The sequence below is a fragment of the Monoraphidium neglectum genome (genome assembly GCF_000611645.1).
Source record: "Monoraphidium neglectum strain SAG 48.87 unplaced genomic scaffold scaffold00737, whole genome shotgun sequence".
NCBI classification, from domain to species: domain Eukaryota; kingdom Viridiplantae; phylum Chlorophyta; class Chlorophyceae; order Sphaeropleales; family Selenastraceae; genus Monoraphidium; species Monoraphidium neglectum.
In genome coordinates, this window is record NW_014012891.1 from 6,656 (window position 1) to 16,681 (window position 10,026).

The window sequence follows — 10,026 nt, forward strand, 5'->3', positions numbered from 1 at the left end:
CGCAGTGAGTGTTCTGCCCACCTGCACGTTGCCTCCACCCCACCCCGGCCCTCGGTGCCTTCGCCGCCTGTCATTGGTCACCACCAAGCCCGCCGCACGGGGCCGCCTCACCTGAAGGGGTAGCCCCGCACAAAATCGGCGCCGTCGCGGTATGGGTCGTACAGCGTGTTGAAGAAGTACGGCGTCGAGGGCGTCAGCAGGTTCTGGATGTGCTGCTGCAGCGCGTTGATGTCCTGAGGGGTTGCGATGTCGTCGGGTTGTGGCGTCACTGGAGTGAGGCTTTAAGGGGGGTGGCGGCCAAGGTGGCTGCTGAGCGATGCCGCTGGGTGCGCGCCTGTCTTGCTGGGCATCATACAAGCAGCCCACGCACGCGTGCACACACATGCCCCCTACACACACACACACACACACACACACACACGAATACACACATTCTCCCTCGAGAATTGAACATAACGCCGCGCTCAGCACCAGTTTTGCATGGCATCGCAGGTCACGTCGGGTCAAGGGCGACATGCGGTATACGCAACCACTTCCAACCCACTCACCTCCCCCTTCGGGTTCTTGGCCACGAAGCAGTCGTCGTCGATAGTGAAGATGTATCGCTTCTTGGATACCAGGAAGCCGAAGCAGCGGCAGGCGCTGTCTTTGAAGCTGATACACCACGCCTTGTCGCCGAGCAGCCGCTCGATATCATTCCTGTGGACAGGACAGGGGAGGGGTCACGCCCAGTGCTCTCGCGCGCTGGACGAGAGTCGCGCAAAGGCGCTGAAACGCGGGGCATGGCTCACACCGCGGGCCCATTGCATGTGAACCACCTGTGGTGCGCCCGAGCGGGGTGACGCAGGGGCGCCCTGCAGCGTCGAACGCGGCCGCAGCCTCTGCACACCTGCAGCTCCCCAAAGTGTACATACATAGCTGTACACGCACCTGTTGTACAGCTCATAATCAAAGCCCTCTGGCACGCGCACTGCCCGCGTCGGGTCGCCGTCCTGTATCACGATGAGATGGTATGGCTGGAAGAACGGCCGCCATTGCTCCAGAAAGTCGAGGTTGCGGATCGTGGGGATCACGATGTCCAGCTGATCTGCGAGCGACGCCATGGCTGCGCCCGGCCGCTGCGGAGGCGCGGCGATTGCGGCGGCCGGCGCGGCGATGGGGCGCTGGAGCGCCGCTGACTTGGTACTCGCTGGGCTGCTGGTGGAGGGGCGGCAGCTAGGGCTGCTGCTTGGACTAGGGGCTTCAACGGTGTCCAGGGCCTCTATTTCTTGCACAGGCGAAGCTGAGGTTGGTTGCAAGGGGCGCCTGCGGTGCAAACCTAAGCGATCAGCCGTCGAGCAAGACCGACGCGCAATATCCAGATATCACATGCAATCACAACCATAATCTGCGCACATTAAGAGGGTAGGCTCGTCGTGCAAACCGTCGCTTGGCGCTGTGAGCTTCATACGTGGCGAAGTGGCATCGCAAGCATTGCCAATTTCGTATTGAAGAGACTGGCGGGTGTGCGATTTTGGGCCCAAGCCTGCACGTCAAGTGGCGACTGTGATGTGCTGCCACTAGCCAAGGCCATGATGCAGTCGGTTTACGTCGGTTCTTGGCTTGCCGGCACCTGGCTCAGCCTGGGGCGAGCATCCAGAGCAGGAGTGCACACGTGAATTCAAGCACAATGTGCCTCGACACACCTCGCGCTTGCCTTGTGCGGTCCATGTGTCAGGAAAGTTCGCTCATGCATGCACGTTAAGACTGCACTGACTGCAAACCCAGGAATCTGCAGAGCACCAGGCACCCTAAACAAACGCATGATACGACAAGTATTATATACCTGGGCATGTCGCAGCGGGTAATCGTGTTACACAATGCAAGGCGGTGCCCAGCCGGGACTGGCGGGCATGCCTCTGGCAACACTCGTCGCATTCCGCAGACGGCAGTATAACCTGACCCTTGACATGCTCCATAAGAACTTGACCGGTCAGATAGTGATTGAAACACAAGGAGCAGCAATTCTCCTGGCAGCAGCACGCCTCGTCGACCCACATGCCGTGCTGAGCGCCTCATGCGTCGCGGCGCCCCTGTCATGCAAGCGCCATTGCGGCGCCTCGCGCAATGTTGGCGGCGCCTTATGCACCGCTCTGCTCCCCCGGGCAGGGGCACACCTCCCCGCAAAACTGCTGAATGGCGCCCGCGTCCACGTCCACCTCCAGCATGAAGGCCGCCTTGCACAGGCCTCGGCCCTTTGCAGCCGTGCAGCCGCCCGCCGCCTCACAAGCGCCGAGCACAGCGCGGTCAAACGGCGAGGCCGCAGAGCCCCGCGGAACAGGCGGGCAGCCAGGAACCTGGATCGGAGAGCATCAGGTGCAAGCGTGCACATGACCATCGTTTGAGTTGCAAGGAGTTGTAGATCGTGTTCTGTGGACCATGTTGATTCAGGCTGAGAGCACCTGGGCGACATCCCAGGTGGCAGCGGATGCGGGTATGTCAGCATGCATGGAGCCTGAGGGTGCGCTCACACCTTCACGCAGCGTGCCTGCCCCTTGTACGTAGCGGCACGCTCAACGAGCGCCCCGCCTGCCGCCGCAGCGGCTGCGCGCCGCTGATCAGGAGGCACGGCTGCTGTGGCGTTGCTGCTGACCACAACATCAGCCGAGGCCGGCGCCATTGTCTGTGCTGTGGTTGCTGGCAGCACAGCAACTAATAGGGTCGCAAACACCATCAGCACTACAGTGGACATTTTGTGTCTCTGTGCCAGCTGCGCCAGCACGACTGGTGGCACACACCCGTAACCTTGTTACCAACTGCTGCCCTTGTTTGAGCCGGCTTGCCGTGGTTGATATATGCTGTACCTTATGTGCGTTTCAGGCTTACGCAATTTCATACGAGGCTGCAGCAACGCGTCTGGGACCTGCGAATGAGCGAACGACCGCTCTCGTTCGAAGGCCACCCAACTTGCCCAGTTTTTAAACAGGTTTGAAGTAATACTCAAATCAAGCGCAGAGTATCAGTCTGGCATCACGCCGATTGGGGAAGTTAGCAACACAGCAACTGGCAGGTGGCCATTGGATACCAATTGTGAAATTGGCCGCGCCACATGCGGGGGCACGCTGATGTGCTTCCACTCTCGGTCAGGCATCTGTTCATTTGACCCCTACTTACACATTATGGCATGAAACCTCTTCATACCCAAATCTCTGTGCACTTGAATGCTGGCAGGATTACTACTTCCCACATTTCCAACTCATCGATTGCCACAATGATCAACAGTTCATCAGCAGAGTGGATGGCCAGCAGTCCAAATTTACTTGCCAGCCTTGACAGACAGCGGATTGCGCAATTCTGCATTGCATTGGCCGCGCATGCTGCTGGTGGCAACATGTGTGTTCTTGCCTGGGCTGGCAGAATGCATTTTGTGATCACATAGGGATCACAAAAAATAAACAGCGATGCAACTGCAGGTCAGGACAGAGGGCTGTTTACGACGAAGGCAGCACAAGATGTGCGCCAGCCGCAATGCAAGTACCTACCAACAGAATGCTGCCCGCCAGCCATGACTTTGCACAAGCAAGTTGCGTTCATGCGCAGGTGAAGTGCAGCCTGTTTCTCATAGACAGCCTGTTTCCCATCTCCTCCCTCGGGTGATTGCAAATCATGCCTCGGGGATCCTCCGGCAAGTATGCATTCTGTGCAACACTTCAACACGTTTCATTCCCCGCGGATCCTCCGCGGCTCCCATGCTGACATGGCCGCCACGCGGACAACCACGAGTGTGTTGATGCATTGTTTGCGTGTGTGTACTGCGGCCTAGCACTCATTCATCTTAACAATGCAAAATATTTCAGCATACTCTTGGACTGGCCAGCTGACGCAGCTTGCTATAAGAACACCGTTTGACCCGCGCTCACTCCCACTCAGCTTTGCTTGAATTGTGCAATCATGTGTGGTGCCTGCGGGGAAGAACGCCAACGTGTATGCAGTGATAGCAAACTAAAAGTCTCCCGAGGCCCCGGGAATCCCAGGGAACCCCTAGAGGTCCCGGAAATCCCCAAGGATTGCCGAAGGAATCCCGGTGATTGGGAGACGCAAACTTCCCTCGGGGCCCAAAGTTCCCGAGGATTCCCTAGGGATTTTGCTTATGGGAAACAGGCTGGTGAGGTCTGACTAGGTACAGCTTGCTGGTGGCCTGCCATCTGATACAACTGCGAACTTCTTGCACGCACAAGTGCAAGCTACAGCTGGCGCGCTCATTCAGCGCGCGCGCACACTCACTCATCATCCTCCGCCAGGTCCCGGGACCTGTAAGTTAGAAAGCACGGCGCGTCTATCTCAACGGTGGGGAGCTTCGGGCGTCCGCGGTCCACATTGCGCGATGCGATCTGAGGTGGCTTCCAAGCTGTTTCTGGCTGCACTAAACAAAGCCGTTGTCCATGCGCACCCGCATCATAAGCTCTGCCAGTCGCAAGCCCGCGCTGCGAAAGCCAGCCGCCCAAGTTGCCGTTCCTCGTTTCTCCAATAGGGCAGGTCATGTATGGTATGCAAATACCTAGAGGCGGCCATGCGCGCATCATGGACGCACAGCTGCGCTGCCGAGCCCTCCAGCCCTGCCAGCTGCGGGGCGTGCCTTGGAGTGGGTGGTGGCCAGTGCGTCGATGCTGCGAGGCCCGCGCGGCAGACTCCAGCGCCCAGCCGCCGCGGGACGAGGACAGCCAGCAGGCACAGGCTCTGGACAAAGTCATAAATTCATTAGCCAAGTTGCAGCAGGGACTGGAGCAGCGGATGGATTCACTATCAGCAGGGCAGCAGCGACTGGAGCAGCGGATAGACGAGGGGCAGCAGCGACTGGAGCAGCGGATAGACGAGGGGCAGCAGCATCTGGAGCAGCGGATAGACAAGGTGTTCGTCACACAGAAGCAGCAGCACAAGCAGCTGGCACAGCAGCACAAGCAGCTGGCTCAGCAGCACAAGCAGCTGGCACAGCAGCACAAGCAGCTGGGACAGCTGCAGAAGCAGCTGACAGCGGTGGGGGGGGGGGGGTTGGCCGGGTTGCAGAGTACATCATCAGAAGGCAGCTTGGGCGCCCGCGGGTCGTGGCCAGGGACCTGGTCTCCTGTGCGCAGGTGCTTGCACCGGCCCGCCCTGACACTGACGTGCACCACTTGGCGGAGCGGCTTGCCAGGTGAGCCGCCTGTTGCTGTTTCCGGCTCGCGCGAGGGCGGGCGCACGCCCAGCGCTGCGGCATCGCAGCCCTCGAGTGCGAGCAGGAAGGCGTGCCCATCAGGGGCGAGCCGCGGCTCCGACGGCCCGCCGTTTGCGTGAAGAGCGACGGAGCCTGCAGGCGTCTTGCCGGGGTACGCTAGACGTGCGGCGTGCGCGCGGCGTGCGCGCATCTTGCCGACACCGTGCTGCCGCTTGCTGCATACCCCGCCGCTGCCGCGCACAGCCTGCAGGAGTTTAGCCACTACCTGGTCCTGCTGGTGCAGCAGCTAGAGAGGACGGGCGCCACAAGGGCCGCCCAGGTGGCCACCGCCATCCAGAGGCTGCGGCAGGTTCTGGAAGAGGGGGCCACAGAGACGACGAGGATCCGGCAGGTGAGGGGCCAGGCGCTCGTCGGTGGCACCTGGGGTGCGGGGCTGGGCGGCCGGGGTCGTCATGCAAAACAAGCAGGCGTGGCGGTCACTGGACTGAGACGCACCGACGTGCGTGCCCTTGAACGCGGCTGGCACTGGAGAGCCTTGCGTGCGATCGACTCGGGGTGCTGGCTGCTGAGCGCGTCAATACGACTGCGCCCCACTGTCCCCCGCCCACACCAGGCCCTGGGAGCCCTCCGAGGCGCCTTGACCCGCGCTGCAGGAGCACGCAGCGGCGACCACGGCGCCAGCGGCAGCCAGGAGGCCGGGCCTGAGGCCGGCGCGCGGCAGGTGTGGTGTTTGGAGCCGCTGAGGCGGTGCTTCAAGTACCTGGACGCGACGCAGGGTGGCACTGCGCCGCAGCACCTGCTGGCGTCCGGCAGCCTGGGCGTGCCGCTGCTGGTGGCGCGGGCGGTCGGCGAGCTTTGGGAGTGCGTGGAGTTCGACGCCGCCCCCATTGTCGTCGTCGACGAGCGCGGGGTCACAATACAGACCGCAGAGGTGAAGAGCAGCCTGGCAGGTGGGTGACGCCACGGGTCCACGGGCGTCCTGGACCCCTCTCGTTTGCTCAAACTTGCCTGGTACCTGTGCGTGCGCGATCCTACGGCTGTCGCCTGGTCTTCCCGCCTGATTAGCCTGCCTGCCTGCCTGCCTGACTGCCTGCCTGCCTGCCTGACTGCCTGCCTGTTTGGCTCGCGCTCCTATCTCTCCTTGCGGATGCACCCCTGTAGCGCCACAAGGGTCCCTGCTGCTCCCCACCCCTGACTGCCCGTTCCACACTCCCTGCCGCACCTTTCCCCTGCACCTTTCCCTATCAGGGCTGCGCGAGGGCCGCAAGCAGGTGGCCTTGCGCGCCAGGGTGCTTGGTGAGGCGCTTCGGCTGCTTGCGCCGGACGGCCAGGCGCCGGCCCCGATCCACCTTGAGGGCACCGTGTATGTCTTCGACAACGCGGACGTGTCCGGGCAGCTCCCGGCCGCGCAGGACATCGACGGCGTCGTGACCACGGTTGAGTTTGTTGCCGGCTAGGGGACCTGAGGCCATCGCGAGAGCGCCGCGGCGCCGCGGCGGTTAGCTGCGCCGGCCCCCTGCCATCCCCTCTGCTTGGCTGAGGTTGCGTCGTGCGGCGCACCTTCATGCAACTGTTGTTTGCTGCAGGAGCAAGTGCTTGAATTTTTTTTTCGTGCCGATTTTTTTGTACCGCAGCATCCAAGTTGGTGCTGTGCAGCCCCTTTCCCTGTGCTGAGAGGCATGAGCGCTTTACAGAGTGCAGGCCATCTGCCCTGAAGCCGCGCTCGAGATCGAAGCAGGTTGCCGCACTGAGAGAGCCAGCGGAAGCAACACACTGGCAACCCCATGCAGTGCCGCGGGGCGCAGGGCCAGAGCACAGCGCCCTGCGCCGCATCCCCGCACCGTTCCGTGTACAAAACAGCCGGCGGCCCCTGCGATGGGGCGTCGCTTTCTGTCGAGACGCCTATTGTGCAGGCACCCTGTTCGGCAGCTTCTGCACATTGGTATACTTGCTGTGGTTCCCAGTTTTCCTGTGTTCTTCTGCGGGTGCATCCCCCTGCTTGGATGCAACGTTGTCAAGCTGAAGCTCAATGTCAACGTGTGGCCAGGTTTTGGGGGCTCAGCGTTGGGGCATGGCGGCTGTTGCTAGCGCACTGCAGCGCAGGCAGCGCTTGAAGAGGCCGGCCCCGCACGCCCCATGCAGGGGCTGACTGTTGGGCGACCCGCGCATGCAGTCTCGGCAGCACGGGCGGCCGCCACACCCACCGGCAGTTTGCGTGCCAGCCCGTTGGACAGCGGTAGCAGCAACGCAAGGGGCACCACGCACGCCGCAGACCTCCGCACTGCCGATGGCACATCGCGCGCGCAAGTGGCCGCCGCCGCCGGGAGCGGGACGAGGCCCTTCGGCCTGCTGCTCGAAACTGCTGACGCCCCCGGCCATCCCAGGAGTGAGGGGGGCGGCAATGGCGCCCGTGGCCGCGCCCGCCCACCCCCAACAAAACCAGCAGCAGCACGCTGGGAGCTCTGCCCGGCTCCGGCTGTGGAGTCGGCCGAGCAGTTGGGCGGGGTAATACAGGAGCTGGCCTGCCGCGGGGAGCGCGGACAGCACTCGCTCGCACCTGCACGTATGGTGCGCATGTGGCAGGCCGCACCCAGCGCTCGGTGCTTGTGATGATCGCCCCCGGTGATCAGTCACCTGTCCGCACAGCACGGCCGGCACACAAGCTGGATTAGGATTGGGAATGTTACAAGTTCCCGCGGTCGCCCGCTCCTGGAGCCATCCAGGCTCATGGGATATGACTTTGTAGCATCAGCATTGTGTGACAGGGATTCGAGTGGTCACTGTTCGCCGGTCAAAGCAGGCGTGCACAAAGGCCCCGCTCAAGTGCGTGCTGGTCCGCACAGCGCACAAGGGCGCAAATGCGGACATGTGCAGGAAGGTCCGCAAACAAGGGTGCGAAGCGCGGCGCGGCCCGCATGTCCGCGCAGGCAGGGCAGTCCAGCAGGGGATGTTCAGCCGCTTCATCAAGGTGCAGGCCGTCGCAGTGGGGGCAAAGGGTGGGGGGTGGTGTAATGCAGTGTTGGTGACGCCGCAAAAGGGGGAGAGCAGCAGCATGTGCATGAGCGCCCGCGCGTGTTGGTGGTGCCAAAATCGGGACGAGGGGCGGAGGGAGAAGCTGCCCCTGCAGGGCTGCACAACGCGAGCTGAGCATCCGAGCGGGAGATCGGCGCCGGCAGGCGGCGACGATCGCGCGCAGCAGGTATACAGGCCCGCCATTTGCCATGAGGGCTCGATTGCTGACCCGCTCCCAATGATGCTCACAGCACGATGAGCGCGCGCGTCCCGGCTCTTGAACCAAATAAACGGGGAAGGCCACGAGGCGCACAGCAAGGTGAAAACCGACCACGGCAACGCGCTGCACTCTGCCGCGGCATAACAACGCGGGCGGCTCCTCTGCAGCTGTTGGTGTGTGTGCTCACTTTTTCACACAGTGCGATGCTGGCGTGCAGTGCAAAGGGTGGGGCGGCGCAGCGGCGCGAAAAGAGCGGCGGCGGCGGGGCCGATGGCCCACGCGCCCACGCACAAGGTTGGGCTTGAGCGTAGGGTGCCCCTCTACGCTCGAGCCCCGCCCTGCCGGGCTGCGTTGTCACGTGTGTTGGGCGCGGCCGAGGCCAGGGTGGCGTCGCTCCGCATGCCGGCAGCCGCGGCGGCTGGAATATACTGCATTGTCAACCACTCCGAGGTGCGGCGTGAAGTGAGGGCACCATGCAGGCAGTGCTCTTGTGTGTGCATGCCGGGCAGCGGCAAGACAGCTGACTGCCGGCGCCCCCAACCTTGCAGGGGAGCGGGAGCGCGCGCTGTGGACCGAACAAACCCAAGCGCCGACTGCGCCGGGCGTAGCTGCATGGATTTGCTGGGCAAGCAAAGTAGTAGGCGGCAAGCATGTTGGAACTCAGTCAAGGCGCAGGACGGCACTCTCTCACAGTGCCAATCGCCCCCAAATGGCAATTGATATCGTTATCTGGTAAGGCGCGTGAATTTCTCATGGAAACCACTCTACATGGCGCGCCGCAAGCATCGCCGCGCTGTTGGCTGTCTGCAACCGGGGCAGCTGCCGGGCAGCGGCGCGCCATCACGGCAATACAGGAACCTTGGCCGGCCAGTCGCACTGCGTGTGCTTGCCTTGAATGCTCACATCAGCTGGGTCAAAATGGACTGTACTTGCCCCAATGAGAGGATTGAAAAGAAGTCTCGTGAACCCTGGCCCCTTGCTTGCAGGTGGCGTGGCCGACAGCTAAGCGCTGCTCAGCCGACCTCAACATGTGTGTGATTGGCACCAGCGTGGCCGTTGCCTTGATCCTGCACAGCCCACTTTCGCTCGTAAAAACCTGCCTTGCAGGCAGCCAAGCCGCGGACACTCTGCTGGGAGCCGCCCCCGAATGCACGGGCATGTGCGACGAGGAGCGTAATGCGGCAGCTCACCACCCGCATGAGGACTGCGTCCCAGCGCGGGAAAGTCGTTTTTGCAGCGCTTGATACGTACTGTGCGACGAGAACAGCACCCTGTCGCACGCGACGCCACTGCTGCCGTGCCAGCGCGGCCGCTGATGCAGCGTCTCCTGGGCGCCAGCGACACCCGTGCTGGCAACCGCCAAGGGCCCGTTGCATCGGCCGCCGCAGCACCAGCTCGGGCGCCCGCCGGTGCTGTCTCACAGCATCTGTGGCCTTCAAACAGTGGTCTTGACGAGGGCGCCCTCGCCTAGGCTCAGACGATCAAGCGTGATGCCCCCTCCTGTGTGCTTTGAAGGCCTGAAGTGCAGAGTTTGCGCTGCAGAAGGCAGCCTGGTGCTGAAGAGGCTGTTTCACCTGTCTTGTCGGAGGTAGCTATATTGTTC

The 10,026-nt window shown here is 62.6% G+C and overlaps 2 protein-coding genes across 2 annotated transcripts in view; one reads left to right on the forward strand and one right to left on the reverse strand.

The window, feature by feature from the left end:
- The window catches only part of MNEG_5067 (reversibly glycosylatedpolypeptide/UDP-arabinopyranose mutase), a gene marked incomplete at both ends in the record, with an annotated part of 4,193 nt that extends 3,090 nt beyond the window's left edge, over positions 1-1,103 (reverse strand). The window contains 3 exons of the mRNA XM_014046456.1: positions 112-233; positions 549-699; positions 931-1,103. Of these exons, the coding sequence (XP_013901910.1) occupies positions 112-233; positions 549-699; positions 931-1,103 (446 nt within the window). The remainder of the gene's footprint in view (positions 1-111; positions 234-548; positions 700-930) is intronic.
- Positions 1,104-4,770: 3,667 nt separating this feature from the next.
- MNEG_5068 (hypothetical protein) lies at positions 4,771-6,648 on the forward strand (the record flags this gene model as incomplete). Its single annotated transcript, XM_014046457.1, has 5 exons — positions 4,771-5,013; positions 5,112-5,170; positions 5,435-5,582; positions 5,805-6,141; positions 6,440-6,648. 5 exons carry the CDS (start codon positions 4,771-4,773, stop codon positions 6,646-6,648), a joined length of 996 nt encoding a protein of 331 aa, XP_013901911.1.
- Between the last annotated feature and the right edge of the window lie 3,378 nt (positions 6,649-10,026).